This window comes from Nipponia nippon, unplaced genomic scaffold (genome assembly GCF_047370975.1).
Source record: "Nipponia nippon isolate SJK-2023a ecotype South Korea unplaced genomic scaffold, ASM4737097v1 scaffold_3, whole genome shotgun sequence".
NCBI classification, from domain to species: Eukaryota; Metazoa; Chordata; class Aves; order Pelecaniformes; family Threskiornithidae; genus Nipponia; species Nipponia nippon.
In genome coordinates, this window is record NW_028262347.1 from 71,139,110 (window position 1) to 71,164,856 (window position 25,747).

A 25,747-nucleotide genomic window follows, 5' to 3' on the forward strand; every position below is an offset into this window, starting at 1 on the left:
ACTTGGATCATGTACTCGGGTCAAATAAATTATTATGCTAATTGAATTTGACCTTCTGCATAACAAAGGCAGTAAAATGTCAGCAAAGGTGAAACAACTATTTAAGTGTCTAGGCTGTCATTACCATCCATGGAGATCCACTGAATGGTTCCTGAACAGCAGTTCAGGTCAAATAGAAGCAGAAATCTAAAGCTCAGTTCAGTAGTTTGAACACAGATGCCCAGCGCTGCCTGAAATGCTCTACTGCCCCTTAGCCATCTGCACGGGGCTGTCCGATAAGGTGCAAGACCTACGGGAAAACCGCGCTCTTCCCCAGCAGCAGCTGGAGGCCACACAGGTACCGTAAAGAGCCTGCTTGCCCCACGGGTATAGCCTAGGTACTCCATGACAAATGGTGCCAGACACCTATGTGGGGGCAAGTGGAGGCCTGCATCCCCATCGACTACAGTAGTAACGTGCTATTTTAGGTGCCTACCTTTAGTTTTCTACAAGCAAGTCAAATTCAGGCTTAGTCCCATTTACCTAGGTTCTTGAATCACACCTCTAACTGCAGCTCTTAGCAAGATGCTTAATCTTTATTTAAATGGGGAAGACAACTTTTCTTCCTCAGAAATTCTAATCACAATCTTTTAAAGAGATTTAAAAAAAAAAATAAAAAGAAAAAAACCAAAACAACATGGAGCTTTATTTCTTTTCTAAAGGCTAATGTCATCTTCCAGCCATTGAACTTCTGTTGTGTCCCAGTGTGCTAGATTAAAAAGCTTTATCGTACCAGCAATATTCTTCTCATGCTTCTGCATGAGAAGACTGTAAGCAAGTCACCTCCTAACCTCTTTTTTTGTTAAGCTAAACAGAGAAGGTCACAGTTTTCACTTACACTTAGCCTGTAACCTAGAAACCACATTACCTGCCTAGAAACCTGTCTCAGTTAAGTACTTGAGAGCTATCGGATGAAGAGGCATTATGAAAGTGCTAAGTATTTAAAACTAGGGAAAATTACCTTTTTAGTGACAGACCATGACCCACAGCTCTCAGTAGTCTTAGAGTATAAGAATGAAGCTGAGACACTGAAGTTATTTCCTACTCTTAAATAAAAATCTGAACATTTCTGGGGTTGTACTGGAACAATAGACACTCAACCTGTAGAATTAAATGCCTGCAGAGATCAGCTAGTCAATTACTTCACCTGTGTCTCTTTAAGTGAATGTTGATTAGATTATTTTTGTTATACTAACATTTTTTTAAGCTCTGCAAGGTAAAACACTGGTAAGCACTCTGCGTGCTCCTCAGAAGACAATAAGCCTCAGGAATGTCAGTGTAGATGTGGAAAGGTAAATTATGGAAGGGAGAGAAGGTTCAGACTCACAATCAAGAGCACGTCCACATAATTTACAGGTGGCAGGCGTGAGCTAAGCTCTGCCTGTGCTCTGGAAAGCAGGAGTGTTTGTCTCTGGCTCCATGCCACAAGCTAAGGCTTGTTGCTCTGTGCAAGCATGTTCGCATGACTCCTGATTGGAGCACAAACAAAAATCTTGCATCTGCTTACAATATTCTCCAGGTTAGCCTGTCAGTTGAATTGTGTTACCCGCTTGCATATGCTCTGTGTCAGTGAAAAATGCTTAATAATTCTGTTAGCTAGGTCCACAAATGAAAAGGATTAAGCTAAATTGCTTCACCTTGCTTTGACTGTGGCCTAAAAAGTGCTCATAGACCGTAACCACAGCTCAGCTGTCATGTGCATATTTGTTCTGTCTCAAGAAAATCACCACAGAAGAGTTCAGGTCAGAAGGGGTCTCAGGAGCTTATCCGGTCCAGCCCCTGCCTGAAGCAGGTTCAGCTTCAAGACCAGTCACGCACCCGAGCCCAGAGTCCCACCGCTCCGATCATCCCCCCACCGCACAGTGGATTACGCAGCCCAGGGACCTGACCTGGCTGTGTCACCTTCTAGTTAATCTGGAACAACGTCATTGCTCACTGAGTTACAGCCAGCAAGGCAAATTATGCTACTCTGAAGCAGGTAAAGCACAGATCTGCTCATTAAGCCCATGGAAGAGAGCCAGGGATAAAATATCAGATGACAGTGATTATTTTTAGGAAGTTGATATAATTCTCTGCAAATCAGGACACTCTTGCTTTAGCCTATTAGATTTTACTTACAGGAGGGAGTTACCAAAGCTTCAGCCACTCCAAGTAGGATGTACTGAGGAGCTAAGTGGAAACAAGGCATGGAAGAGACCAGGAGAACCTCCTCTGAAAGCATCTGCTCCACCTGAGGGAAGTGCTTTCGGTGTATTTCAGAGAAGCCAGCAACCATCACAGAAAGTGCAGCAGATAACTGACCTACAACTGGATAAAGAGCACAGAGAGCATTCACCAAGCTGTAGTTACAGGATTATCATGTATTTAGAATGAAGCAGAGTCCCAGGAGATGCAAAAGAAGCTTCTCTTCTTCCTCCTCCTCCCCAATACATCCTTTCTGGACACAAACATGGACAAAGAGTACTTGCTGCACCACAAGCCTAACTCTAAATATGTGGCAAAGAGACACCAGCTCAACACAGAAAGAACTTAGGGATGCAGAATAAATGAGAGACGAAAAACTTTTCTGAAGAGTAAAGTCACAAAGAACAATTTTATTTATTTATTTATTTATTTTTAAGATTGGTGGAGGTAATAAAGGAGGAGAGAAAGTAAAGGCAGCAGCCCTTCCAGATATCACAAGAGATTGGGTGGGAATTGCTGCTATTCAAGCAGCAATAAGATTCTGAAATATACATATACACCGTATGTTTTACCCATTTGCTTTCTACGCAAGAAGTAGTAGTGCAGGCAGTTGAAGTATGGATTTCTAAGGCTGCAGGCCATGGTAGATGGGAAAGAAAAAAAATGAGCAGTGCATATCACACCTCAGGAGATCAAGCATTCCTACATTTTCCCCTTTCCCTCCACTATAGAGTTCTCCTGATCTACTTTTGAAAGTTTGTTGGATAGTGCATTTGCTGGCCTGTTGAACATTTTGGGATGAGATGAGCTGCATTACTCAAAGACATAATCTCCAGCTTTCTAAGCATTTACACATAAGCCGTTGGACTACAGGATAACTGAAGAAGGCAGGAGGCAACTGAAGAAGTATCACTGCATGATCCACAATATACTGGATGCATAACCATAACATGCTGGATCCATAACACATTTCAATATGTTACTGCACGTGCAATGCGTGGAGTCTTACTGTTTGCCTCAGTGGTAAGGCACAAGTACAAGTACTGCACAAGCACACAGGTCAGGAAAAAATCCTATATGTTTAGCCTCATAATGCAAGAAAAAAAAATCTAATAAACTCAGATGTATTTTAAATACTGCACACTTCACAACACATTGCCTAGAGGATACTATTTAAATGTATTATTTTCTATTTCTTGATGTTGACAGTATGAAGTGGTTGTAGCCTGTCAGAAAAACACAAAGAATGCGAAGTTTTCGTGTAAGACTCCTGAACTTGAAACATTTACACTTCTGACGTTTTGAGCTCCCATTGATTTTGACTACGCTTGTGACTCCTCAGCATTTCTAAGCTATAAGTACAGGTGTGAGAATTTGGTTTCTTTTCACAGCTTTGGCTCAAATACCTGGACTGCGCACTGCTTTCCCCATAAGAAACCTCATCTCACTTCATGACTGGAAATTGTTAAACTTACAAGATTTGATGTCAACATTCAAAGGCTTTTGTTTCATTTTATATGTATAATACATATAAAATTTCTCTTTGGGTGCCAGGACAGAACAGGCAGAAAACTCATATAGCTAAGTGGCCTTAGCCTTGTTATGTTGTTACATGCATCTGTTTCTTCTCTCAGCAGCAAACTTGCACCCTTCCACCAGCACGTTTTTCCTGCTTTTTCAGAACTTTAAATACCTGCCCCCCCCCAACCTGAGGCCTAGAAGCTGTTTTGCTGTTAAGGCCCCTCTAGTGCTTAATAAGAACATCAATGAATTATTGCTTGAAAATTGATGATGAGAGGGAATTCAACAGCATTTTCTAGCCAATGCACCTTATTGAGGCCAGGTATAAAACCCTCAAGGAGCTTCTTGTAATCTACCAACGCAAGAGTTCTCCTAGTGAAAAATTATGTTAGTACTAAAGAAACCTCAAGCAGTTCAGTATTACTACACAGTGCTATATTTTAAGCATTTCCCTTACTAAAAGCCAAAACATTTCAGAAAAAGCAACCTCTGAATGCTCAACATTTGTAATATTTCTTTTAAGACATAATGTGGCAGAGGAAGAAACCAAGAGCTGTGAAGACGTGGTTTTCCTCCTACCTCTTCCCCCTTTAGTCCTCTTTAAAACAAGCAGTTTGGAATGACCATCTGAGGCTTTGGTTTTACAGAAGAACAGGTTGCTTTAGGAACGCTTGGGGCTGATTCTAGGACAAGGTAGTGTAAATTATCTAGACACTAAGGTTGTACTGGACATTTGCTATTACCTAATCTCATATCCTGAGTAAAACTCGTCAAAAAGCTTTCCTGAAATGAATACTTGTTCAAACTAGAACATCTTTTAGGGAGAAATGGTCATCATCAACTCCTAAATCATCTGAAATAGCCATTGGACTGGAGGCTTGCTTTTGTGTAGTGTACAGACAGCTATTCCCCACATCACTCTTGGATGGAGTAAATCCGAGATTTATATGACAATTCAGTATAATCAGGCATTAAGAATATTAAAGCAAGAAATTCTATGGCTCAGGCACTTCAGCTAGAGCCTCCTGCCTGTAGCTGAAGGACAACTACCCAGCAGACACACACCTTCAGTTCAGACCCAAAATAACTATGAAACTGGACAAACTCTAAGTTTACCAAATACTCATGTTTTTCATAAAGAGGTCCAGATACTCAATATATTTGGGACACAATCTAAATTCATTTTAAGATTTTAATGTTTTTTAGATTACACCTAATTTACAAATAAACCAATAACTATAGAGAAAGTAACATAGATAACAGTTTTCACTTAGATCCTTATTACAAAGCAATCAGATATTTCAGTTCAACATTGTCTACATGGTTCGTCCTTGAAAACTGTTATTCTTAACATACTGAAAATTTCCAGAAAACTATTTAAATTTCTTCCTCCTACAAGACTTGAATTAAAATATAGTTATAGTCTGGCTCAACACCAACAGTCTATTTATACTTTCAGTTTTGTTCCTGAAAATAATTGTGAACCTAATTAACTGTTGGCAAAAATATTGGCACTTAGACATCTACCATATTTGCAGGTGCAGTCATATACCTTGATACCTAAAGCCATCGCCTGTACTCACAGGTATTTTTATGCCTCAGGTAATTTATCACCCCTAACAGGACGCTATTTTAATAAATGAAGCTATTAAGAATAAACCACTGCATTTATTTTACTGCTGTTCAACGTAACAGGATAGAACATTAATACTAACTTGAAATTTCCATGGTTTTAAGGAAAATTATTATCTGAATGTGCTTTTTGTGTTTTAATGCAGATGTTATTTTAAAAACTAGGGTAATTGCAACCTGCTGCGTTATATGCATCTGGTTTGTATAAAACTTAATAACACTCTTAATTAGGCTAATTTAGTCAGATTAATACCTCTGTGTGTGTCAGTACTCACTGTGCTGCTTGCCATGGGGCACTGAATTAATAGTAGCACACTGAGAAAATAGTTGTTTATAAGTATTTTTGTCTGCAGTTTGTAATGCAGGCTGGAAGATAAAAAAAAAAAAAGTAGGAAGTTTAATGATAGTATCTACAAAAGGGAATAGTTTTAAGTGAATACAGAATGGAAGCTGCTTTTCTGGTGGTATAGACGTAGCTGATATCAGAAGAGGGTTGCAGAGCGTCCCTCCAGATCCTAGAACATAAGATGTTTGGGGGTAGGGGGGAATTAAAAAAAAATAATAATAAAACAGAAGGAACACCAACCCCTATTAAAGCCATCATGACTTCTAGGCTATGAACTTCTCTGAAATGAGCACCAACCTGCAAGCCTGAGTTTACAATGCTTACTGCTGAAAATGTTGGGACTCACAACAGAGAAGACTTCTTTGTACCACTTCTATGAGAAAGAGGCAATACTTCATCTCTGCAGATGCCTCTTTGCTTTACTTTAGGTGAGTGTACAGTAAGGTATGTTTCAGTTTAGGATTTTAATAAATAAAATTATTAAACACCTGAATGATTATCCCATACTAGATATTCAAATGAAAATTCTAGTACTAGAAAGGAAAGCTGTATCTCTCCCAGTAACCTTCAACCTGTGAAATGTTCAGCCTGCTCAATGGGAACAGCAGTCCAGTGACACACATCCATTTGTTTTACGCAGTTGTCTGCATGTTTTCTTTTGCTCATCAGTTTTAAAAACACCTATTGCAGACACAGAATTAGACTTGATACTTTCATTTCACTTGGGATGAAACTAGAATAAACTGTACTAGTGATAATACAATTTCACTCTTATAAGCTGCAGTCCCAATGTTGATGAAGTTATAGCATAAAAATGTAAGAAAAACCAAGCTTTTATTTATAACCTAATTATTTAAGTCCAGACTCACCATTTTGAGCAACAGAACATTTCTCCAGTATCAGAGAGCAACTGAAGGACTCTCCCATCTCCAAAAAAGACTTCCAAAGTAAATTAACTTTCCAAAAGTTAATGGATAAACAAACATACAGAAGAGAACCAAGTCAGAGTAAGTCTCAAGCCTAAATGGTTAATACTGTTTCTCTCACCAGTTCCTTAGGCTGACTCTCAGTTATTTGTGAGTGTATCAGAATTTTTCATTTATCAGAAGAGCCTCAATCTCTGTCCTAAACATTTTTTCTTTATATCTAACATGTTTTTTCAGTACTGTCTTTTCAACAATTCCTTTGAAACATACTTCAGAGTCATCCGAAAACAGGTCCATCTTAATATTTATAGTCAGAATCAATTGTGTAGGATCATCCATCACCTACTGCAGTTTCTCTTTCAAAAACAGAATACATATTAAAACTGTATAAACACATGTTCTTTATACATACCGATGTAAATTGTTGGAGAATGTCCAGTGTCCTTGGAACTAAAGAGACATGAGTTAATGCATTCCAAAATAGGAACAAGAATCAGTAGTGGCACGATGCTTATCACATTCATTGCTGCAACTGGCAAGACAAATCCACTGAAGTTCAAGTTGGAATTCATGGTTTGGAGATAATATCCTGAAGGAATCTGTATTGAAGAATAAAAACCCACTCCATTAGTATACCAGTAACCTTTCATGGATAGGATTTTTTACTATATTTGGAAACTTCTCCACCTCTTTTCCTTCTGAAGAAATCACAGTAAACCAAATACCTGCTGGCCAAAAGGAACAACCTTTCATGATGAAAGCCTTTCAGATAGTGATATTCTTGTTCTCTGCCAGAATGTAACAATTTCCTTCTATTTCATTTGCTCCTCAGTTTAACAAATCTAAGAACCAGCCCATTAGTTTATTTGATCATTCCTAGTTAGAGCTATCAGTCAATATACTAAATGGTTCTGCCCAATACTTTAGTCACTACTTCTTCATAGATGGTGCTTAACAGAACAGAATAGCAAGATGCAGTTATTTTGCACTTCTGATTGTGTGCTCAAGGTGGGAGTAATTTTTAAGACTCTTACCAGCACATGGCTCTTCAACATGACTAGCAATGCCAAATCCAGGTAGAATATTACTGCTTTATAGCTGTCTGAAAATTAATGTATAGTTAGTAACTGAGCTCATCTAGGGTTTCTCATCAATGCTTATAGTCAAACCTACTCACTGGGAGTCTGTTCAGTGCTAAAGAATGACTCAAATGCTAGGTCTTCATAAAAATATTTTTCACCTACATTCCACCTCCAAAAGAAGATATAAATTGTAAAAGGGTGCATAAATGGCAACAGAACTATGAAAGATCAGAACTGAGCCAAATTTTGTTGGTTCCTTCTTTCTACTGCCTATTGCAAATCAGAATTGACTTCTTAATAGGAATTAAAATATCATTAACATGAATCACAGGCACTGAAAGCTGTTAACTTAATAATATGGAGAAAATATTATTAATCTTTACAAAAAACATACTGATCTATCGCCAAGCCTGAGAGCGAGCCTTAAACTTATTGGAAATTCTGCCGAAGGAATAAAAGTCACCTCTTTCAGCAGTGCAAATACTTCTATCTTTTCTAGACATATACCTGATTATTAAACCTCTGATTAATGATATGTGGTTAACTTCCATATGGTCATTAATGCATAGCCTCAGCCATATGTGTGCGTTTTTTGGTTTAGGGTGGGGTTTTTTTGTTTGCTCGGGTTTTTTGTACTTTTGGGCGGGTGGGGAGGGAAGAGGAAAAAGAATGAGGCAGATGGATGGGAATGTAAAATGATGGCAAGAGGGAGTGTCAATAAAGCAGTATACACTACATATTTGGAAGAATTTCCTTAAGCAGCATTTTAACACCAATAAGTAAAAATGAATTTCCAAGCCAGCTCATAAATTTGTTATGCCAGTTGCCAAGGGGTAAGCTACCTCAAACTCCTGCTTAGCCAGGATCATCCAGACAGAAATGAACCTGAAGGAATCAGGTCAGCTTAAGTAGCTTTTTGACACATTTACATTTATATAACATACATACACTCAGAAGTGGAAAGAACCATGTAGCCTGATAGAGAGGCTGTGAAAGGAATGTACTTTCCACAAATGGAAAACCACGCATTTCCAGTGTAGGTACACTACCCACATAATCCTGCCAAAACAGTAAGAGAAATAAGCAACCAAAAGAAAAAATAAAGATTTTCTACCTCTCCCAAAAAGTGAGTGAAAATTTAAGAAATTAGTTTTTTGGTTTTGTTTTCGTGTTTTTTTTTTTTTTTTTTTTTTTTTTCCTCTCAAAAGAATGCTGAGCCTGAGTCTCTGATAACTGTAACACAGCAGTGTGAGGGGCACAGGACTTCAGCACTAGATGTTTCAGCCAGTAAGGGTTCAGAGAAATAAGTAGCAAGCAGTCACACAAGCTCCTTCATGAGTCTTGATCAAGTAGATTTTACTTATTTCATGAGATGAGAGGATATAACAAGGTATATTCTCATGTAATTAAAACTACTCTGCAAGGTTGCTCTGCTGGTAAAACAACAGTTAAAAAAAAACATGCCTAGAAACATAGTTGTAAACACATGTCACTGTATTTTTCAAGATTTTTGTTTAAAAGCTGAGTACCCACCTGCATAATACATGTTCTGTATAGAATTTGGAAAGCAAACAACGGGAAGAGCCTGGCAAGCGACTTTGTGCTTTCCACCTGAATCTCACTGTACTGACCACCACAGTTTTCCTTGGCATGATCTAGCCAGTTTGTCACGCCTCCACTAAAGTAGCGATATCGCATGCAGCACGTTTTCAGTGCACTAGCGATTACCCCAAAAGTCGTCAGCAGGGAACTGTCTGCAAACAATCAGAGAGACATCGATATGTTTTTACTTGCTGCCAAAATAAACAAGACAAGACAGATCATTTTGGGAAGGAAAATACAACCTGATACATTCACCTTTATGTCTTTTGGGGGAGGGGGAAGGCAATAACAGTCTGGATTTGTTCTAAAACATTCTTTTTTTGGAAGCCAGTTGGTTCACAACCTAATGGTTAAAAAAGCAATCCAGGCCAACATCCACAGAGAAAACTGCCTTTTGCTACCAGTTATTTAACACACCACAACAATTTGTTGCTGTGGTTGAGCAGATAAAGTATTACTTTGCTTTTGCTTTATATTGATTGAATGAGGTTAGTTTTTAATTCAAGACAGTAATGAAATATTACATATCCACTTAGGTCTAGCAAGGGGAGGGTAGTAGTGAAGTGAGAAAGGAAAGGAGCTCAAAAGAGGGCTGATGAGAGAGAATTTTCATGGATGCATGTCAAAGCCAGAAATATTATATCAGGACTTCCAGGTAGCTTCCTGTGGGAGAGAAGTTTCCAGTCTAGTACTTGGCATATTAAAACTTGCCCACTGGTTACTGCGTTCAGGAATTGCTAACTTGGTTCTCAAACTCAGAGGCAATGGAACTAAAACAAGGATAAAACTGTTAGCTTCAGGCTTGGGAATGCAGGTTCTTTTACCTTTGCTAAGTTGCCAATCCATGCAAATAGGGGTTATAGCGCTTCTTTGCTTTTCTGAGAGTGTTGAAGCACTACAATAACTGGGGTATCTATAAAAAATACTTTCAAAAAACTACAGTGAACTAAGAAGATGGTAGAGGGAAAAATGTCTCCCTACTATCTCTGGTATGGAAACTATTTTCTAGAAATATCCATTGACACCTATTGGAAGCACTTGCTCTAGAGTATTAAGAAAGGGAATTTTATTAGATAACTAACATTTAAAACTCTGACTGTTTAGCATTAACCTGTAGACTGTTGGCACTGTTGAATAAAATCTGAAATAGAGAACATATCAAAGCTTGCAAACACAGAGAGTTGGTACAGTTTTTATTGTTCTGTATGACTGTACAGGCAGCTATTCTTAACACTTACTTTAAGTGATGTTTTAGTTTAGGATCTAGACCATTTCAAGACCAAATCTGAAGACCAAAAGAAAAATATGCAGCCTTCCAGAGTGACTTGACTAAGAAGCTAACCAGAAAACAAGTGGGACTTGGGGCTCTTGTCAAAGCAGAGTCAATTTCATTAAGTAAAAAAAAAAAGGTAGCAGAAAAGTCAGTATCAGCTCAACTCATTGGCAGAACTAGTAATTACATGTTTTAGGTCAGAGAAGCGATAATCTTTTGCTTCGCTGCATGCTAGAGGATAGACATTCACAAAGAAGGAATTAAAAGCAGTAAAGTGGTGTTATTACTGCTCTACAAGGGTTTGAGCCCAGTCAGCATTGAAATCAGAAGATGCACATGATGCCCCATGACAAGACTAGCAGACAGTTCAAACAAAGTAACAACATGGCTGTGTCCTGGTTTATCTGATCTAGTCTTGAAGACAGCCACAGTCATCTCCTTTCCTTTGGAATGGAAGATGTTGGGCAGACTCTTCTTACTTACTCTCATTGAAGAAAAAGACTAAAATAGACAACAAGTCCTGACATTTCACTGCCTTTCCTAATGGATCAGCTAGGGCCCTCTTTAATGTAATTTCAGTCTGTTTTGCCTCATGCAAAATAATGACAACTATATTATTTAGCTGTGTTTCTTGGCATGGAATTCCAGCAGATTATAAGATCTAGCAAATTGGGAAGATAAAGCTGCTTGAAGTTGTAGTTCAAAAATAAACGTGAATGACACAGACCTAATCGATATCAAGAGGATTTTGCCAGTGATGTAGTTAGAATAAGTATCTCACCCCTTCTTTAAAAGAAAACAAGTAAACCCCACAGAACTCCATAGGGGTGAATTCTTCAGATTACAAATCTGATCAGCTAGTAAGAGATATGTTTAAAAGCATAAATATTTATACCAGTACACATTGTGTAGATCAACATCGTATACTCTATACTTGTATTTCTAATGTTTTCTCAAAAAAAATAAAATCTATCTCTATAGATATTAAATCGCAGCTTTCAGAAGGTGATTTTCCTTCTCCTTTATACTTCAGTCCTTGGCTGTAATGTTCTGCTACTTTGACCTTGATCTAATAATGAATATCTATGCTACTTAATTACAATAAAAAACCTACATTGCACCCTAGATGGTAGATACACATTTTTTCCTCATCTCTGGTCACCTGCCAGTCCTCAAAATTATAGCAGTGGGAAGAAATGCAAATGAAATCCATGCTTGACAGCTAAACATAATTGAATGCATGATCCATATTTGAAGAGTTACCTTAAAATAAAAAAGGCAGCATATATAAAAATCATTTAAGGTCACCTATGGATTTGAATTGCACTTCTGAAGAATTTCCAAATTTCATCATCTCACTGGAAGGTACAAGTATATTATCATTTATCTTGACTAAGGAGATAAAAAACTTCGCAGATATTAGTGTAGAGATTGGCATTCTGCAAAGACTTGGAAAATATATGATAAATCAAACACTCATAGGGGAAAAACATTTGATAAAAAAAAAAATATTCTGCTGTTTTTGTTGATGGCCAAGACAGACATAACCTACAAATTTATGTTATTCCACTTAGTAGAATTAAACTAGTTAGATGATAAACTACAGATTTAGTCCATATGAATAGTCCAGCTCAGGGGTGGATACTAATGAATCTTTTTACCTTCTCAGGTTGTAAAACCTGTAGTGAGCCCCAGCGAGCCAGACAGCCACCATTCTCTCCATAAGCAGCTTGCTAATTTGATGCTAGTCTTTGCAGACCTCCGTTGCGTATTATCATGATGGTTTTGGGGTATTGAAGAGGGGACACATTTCTTTTGCTCTATTTGTTTTGAATAAACCTCTCTAGTGACGTCCTCACTATGATATTCCCAGGCATTTGATTTATGCATTTATTCCCTCACTGCTAATATATTTTTGCTTAGATTATATTTACAACAAAAAGACTGAAATAACTATTTGCTTGCAGTTTCTGGGTTCTATTGGAAAAAGAATAACAAGGTTTGGGCACTTACAGGCTTATACAAGTCACCTACGCTCCACTGATGTTTCTGTGCTTGGTCAATGGAGAGGGGTAGTTGCCATTAAAGGATTTTGAAGAGCTCAGATACTAACTAGTGAGGCCACAGAAGTGTAGGAACTTCTGTTTTAAAATATCTCCACAGTCTGCATAGGAACTATTTAGAGTTATTCAGTATTTCTAGTTATTTTCAGATGTGTAAAAACACTTGATGTTGTATAAGCAAGGACATTGAAATAACAATAAGCATCAGACATTCTGCAAGATAAAGGCATTATATAACGACTTTGCTACCAGTGCATGTTCCTGTTTAGCTGACTGACCACACTGCTTGGGTGCTGAGGTGAGAGTTCAGGTGAAGGTATGGAGCACATTTAAGGGAGAAAACACAAGTGTGCTTGGTGCCTTAGCATAGGTGTAAACTTTGCTTCAATTGACCAAAACACGTTGTGCATACATTGAACCAAACATGCCAAAATAAAGTCCACCAGCAGCATGCATATACCTCTTCCTGCACAGGCAGATGCTTTGACACGTCTTGATATGACACAAAATGCATATAAGTTTACCAGAGACCGTTTTCCACTTTTTCAGCCTATCCAGAATCTCCAGATCCATCTTTACGGAGGATGGATGTTGTCTCTTACACACAGACCTTGTAGAGTTAAAACCCAAGTATCTCCAACCAAACAGGGCAGTGTTGTGGAAGAACTCATTTAGATATGCAAGTTGATCTCCTCTGTGAAAATAACCTCTAAAGGTATTTCCCAAGATATTGTTGCCTCTTACCTGTTTTGGGTTTGTAAATCATTTCACCACGCACCATGTGAATTGTGATCGTAGCCATAAGCACGGACACGAATGGGATAAGAAAACCAAGGTTCCTGGCCACAGACTGCTGGATATAAGAAATGCTGACAAAGACAAGTGCTGAATTTAAGTTAATCAGCCAATAAAACCTAGTAGACACAGACAAGAGAGAGAAGAGTGGAGAGTCTGAATAATATAAGGCCTTTACAGAAGATTAAAACATTATATTAAAGGCATGGTAAGTATAGTAAGCATGGACAGCATCAGTACCATGCACACACTGACACAGTAATGAACATCAAATTTCACTTGGATGTCTTAGCTCCAAGAAGTTTATGATTAAAGTAACGGTACTGAGGCAGTAGATTTGAACAAATTATCAATCTAGTACTGGAAATCTTCTTGTGGATTGGAGTAAGTAAATACATCAGCATTTACCATTTACACATTTAATATCTGATAACATAAGTTTTGTGTATGCAATATCATCAAATCACATACTTTAAGCTTAAGAGGAAATGTTGTATGCCACCATCCCTTGTTAAAGAAATGTTAGAATTTGATTTCTCAGAAGGGATGGCTTTTCCATTAGTTGCAAGGCTCAGCATGAATTTTTGTTGGCTTCTAGAAATATCTTGATAAGGAGGTTCCCCAACATAATTTGCTCTGAGACTGCCTGTGGCAGTAGAGGAGCTTCCCAAGTAAGTGCTGAGCCCCTCATGTGCACAGAATATATTCAAATGAAAATCGCATACTCTTGGAAGCATATGGCATACCACTAGCGATAGGCGTACCGCAGTCTAGAACCCCTGACAATAGAACAATAAATATTCTTTAAGGAATTATAAGGATAGCAAAAATCAACTCCAAAAAATAAGAAGTGCCAAAACAATGCATTTCCCTGATAGTATGCAAACAGATAGCTACTTATTTTCTTTATGTTAGCAAATGTGTTTGTATCTGCACAGTTAGGAGTATATTGTCACCACACTTTTTTCCTTGGATTCTGACTCCAACATAACACATTAAATCATGAGTTTTTCTAAAATTCAGCTTTTTTCAAGAAGTTAGTTAACTGTATAGCTATTTATTAAAGTGAAACATAAGTGAAACAAAACGTACTGCTTATTCTTCTATTGCATAGCCCTCTTCTTACAACATGACTGACCAATTTTTACTCTACCATTCATAATTACAAGTGTTTCAGTTACAACCCCTTTAAGTTCTTTTAAATTCTAAGGTGCTCCCCTTACACTGTTCTTCATGCCACTTACATTCTCTTTTTGCTTTCAGCAGAGCTTTAGCCAAGGTTTCCCTTCGAACACAACTCTCTCACAAAACAGGGGTTTGAGGCTACAGAACAGACTCAGTGAATATTCAGCATCTCACAGCAGAGAGATTAGATTTAGGGAGGACCTGCTTTGTTGGAGTCATAGTTTCCAAAAATACTAACTTGTCGGGGATTAGTATGATACTTCATTTGAAGAGTCAGCGTCAGTCATTCAGCAATTTTTGCTTCAGATTTGACTCTGGCTTGCAGACTTAGCCTTTGAAATTTTAAGTTAAGAATTTTAACTTTGACTAAACTTTCAAGTTCCAAGTTGGCTTTAAAGACAACAACTGTATTTTAAACAAAGAAGAGGGACCCATAGTGGAGTAGTACTACCTCAATATATCACAAATTACATTTTGTAAGCAACTGCAAGAGGAGTTTCCTTCACCTTTGCTGGAAACCTAGCAAAATGGTTTCATTTGTAGGCAAAATATAAATTGATACATAATTATACAGCTTAATACATATTGCTTGAGGAAGCAAAGCTTGCTTTCTTGTCTGGTGCCACTTCTGCCTCATGTATGCTATTTGGACTTGAGTATTTATGTCCCTAATTAATCCAGAATTACCTACTCAAAAATAAAAGAAAAATCTTAACATGTTGTAGAAGACCAGTTACCCTTCAACAATCCAACTTCCAAGCTTTCCAGCTTGATCCCTCCTCAACTGCAAATGAGTGGGTAGGTCAGGAGCAAGGTATCGTCCTACCATTGCAGCTCCCTGTATCAGCAATCTCAGCAAAATATTTTGAGCTGAAAATCCTAAGAGGGGGATTGCATGTCTCTCTTGACACTTAGGAGACTTCCTCAACCCCATTTCATTCCTTTAAAATGACTTCTAGATGGCCTGCCATAACTGCCAAGACAAACCACAGTGATATTGCAAGTATTGAAGTGCCTGCTGTGCTCCCTCCACTTGTTCTGACATTGCCCATTACATCACATCTACCTAGTGCCAAGAAAGCAAAACCTTTATCATGTCAGAAGTAGGGACCTTGGTAATGCTACTCAGGTCTGCGCAGTTACAAAGACAACACTCTCTCACACTGCTAAGGGATTGGAGATGACCACAGGGCTGTGCAGCAACAGGCATGGGAACATGCCTATGCAGCTTGCCTCACAGGACCCAGGGCAAGTGGCAGAAGAAAAATGATGTACTCCACCAGGGCAAACACTTGTGCTGCCAAGAGCCACACAGCAGCAGCTCTCCTGGAAGCAGCAAGGACATGGACAGCAGTGAGGTCTCCTGCTTCATGCATTTCTCTGAAGTCACACCAAAACATGTCTGAAGTTCCAAACTAGTTACTGTTTCCTTTAAGTAATTTACATTTTCAGGAGATGATACTCATCAGAATCATGGACTTTTCCACTCCACTGAAAGCAGTCTCTAGGCACTTTGGAATTATGTTATTCTGTGATGATGGTATAGTTGGAGGGATTTTGTACATACACATTGACCCCTGTTCAACTAAAGCTTTAAAAAAAAAATATATATACAGTTACACAACTGGGTCAGCTGGAACTTGTGTAGAAGTTTTGAAACAATTCCTAACTGACAATTTTGAAGTTAGAAGTTTCAGTGGCTGTTTTCCTAACTTTCTAAAGTTTCTAAATGTGCCTGAGCTACCTGAAGTCCTGACACTTTTCATGACTCTACGACTGTTTCACTGGAAGTAGGAACCTTCAAAGAAAACCCTTGAGTACAGGAGAGTGCTTTTGTTTTTCACCACCATATAGCAAAGAAATGTAAGACTGAAATGTAAAGCTCCCGTCCTCTTGCAGAAATGAGGAAAAAAAAAAAAAAACAAACCCAACCCCAATGTGTTTTAGCAATCCCTATGGACCAAACAAGAAAGATAAACTAACCTCAACGCACACATCAGAATTTTGTGATTTGCTCAAATCATAGTGACAGCAGCTGATCAGAACCTACACTAACAGAAACACATCTTGCTAGCTCTCATATACCATAGTTATCTAATATTGCAATATTTGGACTTGCATTACATAAAGTGCCTCAGAGATCCCAGTAGGGCACAGCTGAATTAGTTAACTACAGCAAACTGAATATCATGTCAAACTTTGCAGGGAACAGCTCATTCCTGGAGCTTCAGCACTCTGAGGTCTCCACACAATGAGAGCCAAATGCCAACTTGAGAAGTTAATTTCAAGAATGCAGTCCAGATGCAAACCTAAATGTTATTGTGACATGCCCATAAAAACTTAATAATCTTATCACAATGAATACATTTCTGTAAAATGTTATAACTTTAAAGAAGTAACATCCAGTAACATCCATTTAAAAGTGTTTAAAAATAGTTTGTTCATACATTACTCAGAAAGCTTTTACTTAATGTAACAATTGAGATGAAGCTGCTCAATGAAACAATCTGATATCAAGTAAAATATATGAAAATATTCTAAAATTGACCTTTTGTCACTTTTTAAGATTAATTTTGAAGACTCAGTAGATTTCCTGTCACTTGAAATATTATTTGCTTTTATTTTTTAAGCATGTCTAGTTCTCATAATTTAAGTTTTGATTTATCTAAACTCAGACCCAGATATTCCATGTATGGACCAGTATCCAAGCTATATATTTTTCTGTACTACAGCTTTGTAGGAGGAGGTCATTTTTTTCAGAGTCACTATGGAGTTCTCTGCAAAGACAAGGTGGGGGAATAAAAACCCCAAAGGGGTAGAAAAACATATTAAAAAGTCAAAGTAAAGTGCATCCAGGATAACAGCAGAAACTGATCTGCTGTAGAGGGGAAGGGAAAGGGAAAATATTACTGTTTCCATGTTCTCTGCTTTTTTTTTTTTTTTTTTTTTTTTTTTTTTGGCAGATCAGTAAGACAAGACACAACACTGCTAACTCTCATCCCTAGTCTGGATTGTACCCTTTGCTCTCATTCTCTGCTCCCATAGACAGAATTTATTTCTCCTGCTGCAAAAATAGTACCAGTCCACAACCTTAACCTCAGAAAAGCAGACATCCTTAGAGAAACAGTCCAGCAGAATCCAAGTCCCTTCTTCACTTAGCATTGGTATACTCTGTTTATTTAAAATACCAGACTCATAGTTCATACTAGGGGTTAGAACCAGGCCCTAGATGTGCAAAGCAATCTTCTTCAAGGATTGAATTAGACAGCAGGTATTTACAGGGTCTTTTAACCCAATCTTTAACCCAATAATTCTGATTGTTTAAATAGAACTTGGCTAAGAACACAGACTCTCACTCACCAAGAGTATGCAATCATCTCATTTTGTATTATTTTAAAATTCAGCCCTGTGACAAGCACCTACCAAGAGAAAACGATTATATTCCAAGAGGTTTTAATGAGATTAAGAATGTTAAGAATTTTTTAAATCTTGAAATTGCAATAAAATAGCCCCTCTTTGGATGCCACTGCAAAAATTATTAATTTTTTAATCGCACATGTGCCTTTCTTGATATTTCCAAAGTCCCAAGAACTGACCCATTTGGATTCCCCCCAAGGAACTTTTTATTCGTATTTTGTCTCCTTTGTAATCAACACTGAGAAATGTCACTTTGATTAAACACAATTCTGAATGGTTAAGACCACAGTACAATAAATTCTCCAGAGCTATCTTTCAGAACAACTGATTGCTCTCCAGTCTTAATCCCCCAGAGTCTTATTTAATCAAAATGATGTTGCTAATTAAGGATTAAAACTCAGAATAGAGTAAAAAGGAAGGATATATTTTTTTCTTTTCTCCTATGGGCAGGTCAAGGAAGCAGAATCTGCTCTAAGGAACTAAACAGTCTCATCCACCTTTGCTAAAGCTGCCTTATTCATTGAAGTTTGGATTTAATTCAAAACTCTCTGATATTAACATAATTGGAGGAAAAAGGAATAGCCAGGAAAGCCATTCCCAAAGGAAGAGAGAGCTGATTCACTAAGATCTTAATTGATTCTTCAGCATTGCATTGTCAATATGCAAATGTGCTCAGTTCTGATTTTAATAACTGTGCATGCACAAGGAAAGAAGAGAAAAGGGGGCAGTTTAGGACTTATTTCACCCTGCCTCAAAGCAGGAATCTGGAGGTTCCCACTGTGACTTGTTTGATCCTTACTCCACAGTTTAACCAGAGGGTACAGGTGAATGTATATAGCACTCTGTATAGTGCTACAGAAGTGGTAAATAAAGGCAAACGTATCATAAAAAATGACCTCTCTGACACACTGAGAGAGGCAAATAGTTAATATAAAAAATTTTTGAATTTTAAGAACCATCTTAGGAACAATTTCTCCTCAAAGTTTTCTTAAAAACTTTAAAATATTCAAGACGATACACAAACCTCAAGTGGTTTATCTGACACCAAAACTTCACAGCAACAGAACTGAAACAATACAGCAGATCCTTGCCACTGAGCTTAGTAGTTAGAGACTACCAGCAATCCCTAGTCCCAAGAAATTAGCAGACTCTACTGCTGCCTGTCATTGCTAAATATTTACTCTACTGTAAATTCTAATATATCATTGAATTTTGCCACTGTTAGTTAGGGAGTAACAGCAAAATATCCTAAAGGGATAGACATGTAAAAGGTAGAAAACCAAATGGAATATGTTGTTCTAACAACAGCTAGGCTATCAAGTCTGTGAGCATTTGGGCAAATCAGTTCATCCTAATCCTGACTGAAGATTTCTACAGGAGGCTGAAAGAGATGACCACCTACTGGTCCTAGCAAAAGGAAAAATTTAAGAAAAGGTTTTACAGAAATTCTTGGAAACTATTCCAAAATCTAAATGTTTTGCAGTTAAAAACAAAACATGAAACCCACCATCTGTAGAATCTGCTTAGTAAGTCAGCAGTGAATTTCAAGGCAATGCTCTATCATCCCCAACAGATATTTATCTGACATTGTTACCAACCAGTTGAAAAAAGAAAGAAGTTCCTTCGGTCCACAGTCCTCAAGGTTGTATGCACTTAATGGACAAACTATAGCTCTTATCCCTCCTATTCCCAGACTAGCTGTGAGTAGTGCAAAGTAGAATACTATTTTCTGCTCCCTTTTGGTTAGCGTATGAAGAACATGTCGTCTGTCAATGTAAATATCTTCAAAGGGGAATGCCACAACAGGTAATAGGGCTGTGCCTGGAATTGGAAAGAAAATTGTCATTTGAAATGGATTAGAATCAGATTGATGAATAAGACATATTTTTTAAGCATGTTATGTTGAAAAGACAGATGAAAAATCAAAGATACACAACAGAGGAGTGCAAAGAGGGAGAGTTTTAATTCTGCAGAGAGGCAGAACCTTTCTGGATGTTGCTATATATAGTAAGGCAAGACCACTAAGGTCCTCCAGGAAAGCAATCTTCTTCTGAAATGCTTGTAAGGATTCAGGTTCTTCAATCAACTGAAGATCTCTGGAAACATAGCTCCTCTCACTGGCCTTCCCCATTGCCTGAGCATAGAGAGCAGTAGCTCTCCACTTGCCAAAGGGCCCAAGTTAAAATATGTAACTTCACCCGATGAACCACTGATCAACAACAACAACAAAAAAACCACCCCATGGTGGAGTGTAGCCTTTTTTGCATCTTCTTTAAATCCCAGAATTGTAATGAGAATCATAATTTAACAAGTAAATTCTCAAAATTTTTGTGGAAATTTTTCTTTTTTTTCTGCTGCATCTTCATGGAAAATACATGATTTTCAGAAACTTTACCTATAGAAGCAATGTGATGAATTGCATTTACCACCTCTAGTCTGTAAAGTAAGTCTTTCAGATTTAATCAGCTACAGATCCTCCAAGTCGTAATTGGGGAATAAACTCAAAATATATTGTTGTGTCAACACCACCAACATTAGCCATGATTAAGACTATGACCGTGCATCGAACCCTAATACATCAGGAATGTTTAATGATTTATGCCCCCCCCAAAAAAAAAAAAAAAAAAAAAAAGTTCTGGTTAAAACAATACCTGAATACATCAAATTCTGTTTGTGTCACCAGTCTTCTACTTTAAGATATGCATTGAAAGAACAAGTGCCAGAAAGAGATGCCAAACTAGAAGCCCATGGGAGAAACAGTGGAACATAACAGCCATCATTTTTCCAGGCTGCTTGCACAATGGTTTTGCAATCAGCTCAAGAACATTTCAGGAATGACTCTGATTTTTTCCTTACTTTGTTGCATGTCTAAGTAACAATTTGGATGGCTATTGCAGAAATCAGACTTGCTTATGCTCAACAACTGGTCCAATAAACCAGGCTGAGAGAAATACTTTTTAAGTTGACAGAATAACCACCAGCTGTAAGATGCACCAATTGCTCCAGAACAGTCATACTTAGTTTGAACAGTGTTTTTATGTAAAGGATCTCCAGAATAACATGTGGGGAAGATTCAGAACGTGCTAACAGAAAGCAGGCTTTCAATACAGGTATTACAATACAGCCTCTCTAATGAAGGCAAAATTTGTTTATACTGGTACGTGCTTAAATACATCTTTCCCTCTTGTCCAAATACAACAGTCATATACCTTTACATACAATAAAATCTTACCACCAACAGCTGGGAAACAGTTTCCAAACTTTCTCTCAAACCATCTCTTTGACTAAAGCCTCACATTTGCCCCAAACACTTATAACCTTAGATGCTTGTTAGAGGGACCGATCTTAAGAGTTGAGCATCTGTGTTCTGAATAGCTAAGCCGCTTTAGAGGAGTCAAGTTTGTGCACCAGCTATCCACAAGATGCACGTGCAAATGTTCCTTAATCTGGTTCAAAGCACTCCCTCACAAAAGTACATAGGCAAAAATACTGCAGTGCATTTTGTAGAGGAGAAACTAAGCAGCTGTTAGAGAAGGTGGCCACAAGGTTGGAGAAAGTTGTCAGATTTCAAACACAACGCTCAATAATGCATTTCTGCAACAGAATTACTAAAACATGAAACAGCCCCCAGGGTGTCACCTACCTAGGAAGTGTAGAAACATGCAGATGCACACAAGCTTGATCCTCCCCACAAGGCATTCGGCAAGCCAGCCAACAAGTACTGGAGTCAACATGGAGGTGCCTACAAAGCACATATTGACAATAGCTGCCTGGTAGTTGCGATAGCCAAGTTTGACAGTGCAGAAGAGGATCATGTTGCAGACAATGCCAAAGAACGTGAATCGCTCGCACAGCTCCACCAGCAGCACACAAATAGCCTCTTGGAGCTTCTTCTCAGGTTGAGATAGGTTTCCAGCACGATTGCTTCTCTCAGATAATGGTCTTTGCTCCTTGTCAGCCACGTGGTTCAAAAGTTGCTTCTCTTGCATCTCTCTTCTGTCTGCACCAGGCATACTTGACTTTTTTGAGTACGCCTGAGTAGAGCAGCTTAAGTTACAGGTATACTTCTCTTCTCCTCCACTGTAATTAGCAAACTGGTAAGACTCTTGCTTTGAATTCCACACTTCACTACTAAAATTTCTTATGTCACCTGCCACTTTTGTGACATTACATATAGGATCAAAGAGCATCAAAAAAATCAAAGAGCTATATCAACATTTCAATTTAGCAACACTCAGGAACTAAATCTGTTTATTTAATTAGTACATTTGGGGGTGAACACGATTTTCCCCCAGAATTATATTACTTATTAAATTATATGAATCCAATACAGCATGTGCAACTCTATCTGTACATTAAAGATAAAAGTTTAAATACACAGGAAAGCTAACGTTTTCAGCAGAATTAAAATAACAGATCAAGGAAATAATTTTGTTAGAATAATCTGATACTTTAATTAGGCAACAAGTGAAAAACTGCAAGTAGAGATAAAGAGAAGGATTTTTTTTTTTTTAAAAAAGGTTAACAGTACCTAATCATTATTACATTTCTTGTTATTTTTGCTTGAAATTCAGATAAAGTTAATTATAAAAATAAGTAATGCTACTACATTTAAGTTAGAAATGCAAATTTTAAAAGAAAGTCAGTTGAATGTATTAGCCAAGAAAAAAAGCAATCCAAAAGCAACCTAAACCAGAACTGTTTCTCTAGCCAGGTATTGCACCATAGCTACAATGCATCATAACAGGCAGTGGCACAGCTGATGGGTTCTCTCATATCAACCAAAAGGAATCACCAGCTTGAAAAGAAATTAGGAAGAGCCAAACTCACAGTGCTTTATAATGCTCCTGCTACCTTAACCACAGAAAAGTCTGCAGACTTCCCAGATCAGTTTCTCCATTTTGTGGAGCTCATTAAGATCACTAACACCTGTTCAAAATACTCCCAACCAAGAATGAGAAGTATTCTACATTTATTTTGCACAAACGCAAATGCATACACATGTTACAAGGCAGTGATAAATCAGGCCTGCTTCTCCAAATAGAGCTCTCAATGCCTCTGATGACATTTGTTGAGATATAGGCTCTGCTGTTTGTTTCCATCTGTCCATATAACTACTAAAATTTTACCTCTTCAGATCTATTTAGTATATGAGAACTCCTACCTCCCAAAACAGATGCACAATAGTATATAACCAGTATGGATAGATTCCAAGTTTATCTCAAAAAAAAAAAAAAAAAAAAATCTCTGAATGTTGCTGTCAAGTTTTGATTTACTTCCCTGGCTTGTTTCTAAAGCAACTGTGATTCACACACAAAGCCTAGAAGCTCTGAAGCTTAAATTTAAGTAGGAATAGTTTGCTCCCTAAAATAATTCTGAAATATATTTTTTTTAATCTAGTACGAGTCTAAAGCAAGAACTCAGACACCAAAGTTATAGTTTTCAGAGATACCGAGTTAGGGATGAAAACAGCTGTGACTTGTAGCATGCCAAGAACTATTTGTCTTCTGATCTATGACAGCTAAAACAATCTTCATTCAGATGAACTAACCAGAGAAATCCAAACTAGAAATCACTTGTAACTCAGCTTAGCTTCTCCATCAAAGCCTAATGAAGCCAATCCCAAATCAAAACAGGAAAGATGATATTTTTTTGACTAAAAGGCACATATATCTTGTGTTGCATGAAGCTACTCTTATGTAACTGTTCACAAAGAAAATTATCTTTTTTTTTTTTCTCCTAAGGAAATATGAGCCTATTTTACAATCAGATAGAAAACATCAGGATAAGTACATGCTTGCTCCCATAAACATTTCAATGTAAAATAGTCTCTTTTCCTACAAATTATTTTTCTTAAAAGAATGCAAAGTTTACCTGTTCTCATGGGTGCTAGCAATTCAAAATTAATCATATCATGGGAACCAGTGGAGACAGCAGGGTTACTAGCTGGGATAGCTGTATCTTAGTCCTCATGTGGTTTCATTTACCCTAAATTTGGGTTACAAGCTACAGAAAAGAAATAATTGACTGAGCCTTATAAATGTCATAGGAAGGAGGAAGTGGGTGATTTTCATAGTTACTTTTGAATTGTCTTTGCATGTGACTAATATGGGTGTGGTGGTGATGATAGTCACAGATCACAATCAGTACGAGTTAACATGCTCAATGCTAAGAGAATATACAAATTCATATAACAATATGATCTTTATGGATTTATTTTTTTAATCATTTCTGCAGCAATTATAGGTGGTCTGTCTAACTACTTGACATGGTTTTAGTTGAATTCTAATTGAATCACCTGGCATTCACTTGGCTTATTCTTAATACACAAGGCAGTAGGACTGCATCATGCCTGATGAAAAACTATATTATTTGTATTAACATATGTAGAGCTTTATATATACTGAAGCAGCTAGAAACTAGCTGCACCAAATAACTGCTATTTCAAAATCCAGCCCTGCTTCTGGCAGTACCTCTGCCTGCCAGTAAGGACTTTGTATTTTAAACAAATCTTTAAAGGATAGCTCTCAAAATGGGACAGTTAGATCTTGGAGAGAGGTTTATAAAAATTCTTGCTCTAATATGATAGTGTCAGCTCATTAGAGGTCTGGCCATTAATAAAAGAGCTTCTCTTTGATAGCCTATCAACCAAGGCAGAAGGTTACTTCTATCCATACTGGAACCTATAAATTAGCATTAGGCAATTAATTAAGTTGGACAGGTCGGAACCAAAATTTTCTCCTAATTTTCTCTGACAAATGACAGTTGTTGTCAGTGTTTTTATTACAGGGGTAGTTTATTGAAATTGAAGGGGTAGAACTTCAGTGTCCAGCACAACAGTTCCTGTGGCTAAAAGTCAGTAGTGGCTCTAGACCTCTGTTTATGTTCTAGAAGGGTCAGTCTCTCTAATGTTTTAGCAAATTTAATTCAGTTTTACTCTTACTCTTTTAAAGAACATGTGAGAGGTGTTACCCTTCATCATAGCAGCATAGGTTCCTGCTAAATATCTGGGGAGGAAGCATAATTGACATGGACAGATTGACAGTGCAACACAACAATTTTGACACTGTAAATAAAAAATTACATGGGTCAAATCTTTCTAGTTAGCACCAGGATTCCCATTAACTTGCATGGGTTGAGAAGCCGGCTCAATGACCACTGTCCTGAGGACTGCAATTTCAAAGACATTAGAAAGGCAGAGCAAAAGCTCTGGGGGAGAGCATTGCCAAACAGGGGCAAACCTGCCTGGGGTTTGCTGCCTGGTGGTGTAAACACAGGTCCAAGGTGGTAGGTTGAGCAGGCAGCCACAGTAAAGAAACAAAGCTCAAAGCTTGTTGACAGAAAGGGAGAAAGCAGGAAGATGTTGCAAAGACGAGTTTGGAGGAACGCTTCTGGCACCAAGTGTCTTGCTACAGCTGCAGAAGAGCTAATTAGAAGAGTTACAGGCTACTGACAGAAAAAAGAGATGTGGTAAAGCACAAGTTAAGAGTAGACTTCATGCTTTTCAGAATGCACTTGTTTTGGCTGGGACAGAGTTAATTTTTTCCATATTAGCTTGCATGGATTTGTGCTTGAAACAGTGTTGATAATACAGGGATGTTTTCATTATTGCTGAGCAGTGCGTACACAGAGTCAAGGCCTTTTCTGCTTCTCGCACCACCCCACCAGCGAGTAGGCTGGGG

At 37.8% G+C, this 25,747-nt stretch overlaps 1 protein-coding gene across 6 annotated transcripts in view; it reads right to left on the reverse strand.

Annotated features, from left to right (window-relative positions):
- The window catches only part of SLC15A5 (solute carrier family 15 member 5), a 37,007-nt gene extending 12,944 nt beyond the window's left edge, over nucleotides 1-24,063 (reverse strand). For 2 of the 6 annotated variants that reach the window (XM_087766626.1, XM_087766623.1), the window contains exons 1-7: nucleotides 22,597-22,711; nucleotides 21,709-22,145; nucleotides 19,664-19,886; nucleotides 13,413-13,582; nucleotides 9,264-9,484; nucleotides 7,061-7,247; nucleotides 2,158-2,346 (exon numbers count right to left, since the gene is read on the reverse strand). In XM_087766626.1, coding sequence (XP_087622752.1) covers nucleotides 2,158-2,346; nucleotides 7,061-7,247; nucleotides 9,264-9,484; nucleotides 13,413-13,582; nucleotides 19,664-19,886; nucleotides 21,709-22,145; nucleotides 22,597-22,604 — 1,435 coding nt within the window. In that variant the 5' untranslated portion in view covers nucleotides 22,605-22,711. Of the gene's footprint in view, nucleotides 1-2,157; nucleotides 2,347-7,060; nucleotides 7,248-9,263; nucleotides 9,485-13,412; nucleotides 13,583-19,663; nucleotides 19,887-21,708; nucleotides 22,146-22,596; nucleotides 22,712-22,752; nucleotides 22,852-22,895; nucleotides 23,002-23,939 lie in introns of those variants that run through there. The other 4 variants (XM_009471046.2, XM_087766624.1, XM_087766625.1 and 1 more) reach the window with 4 other exon arrangements.
- Nucleotides 24,064-25,747: the final 1,684 nt, after the last annotated feature.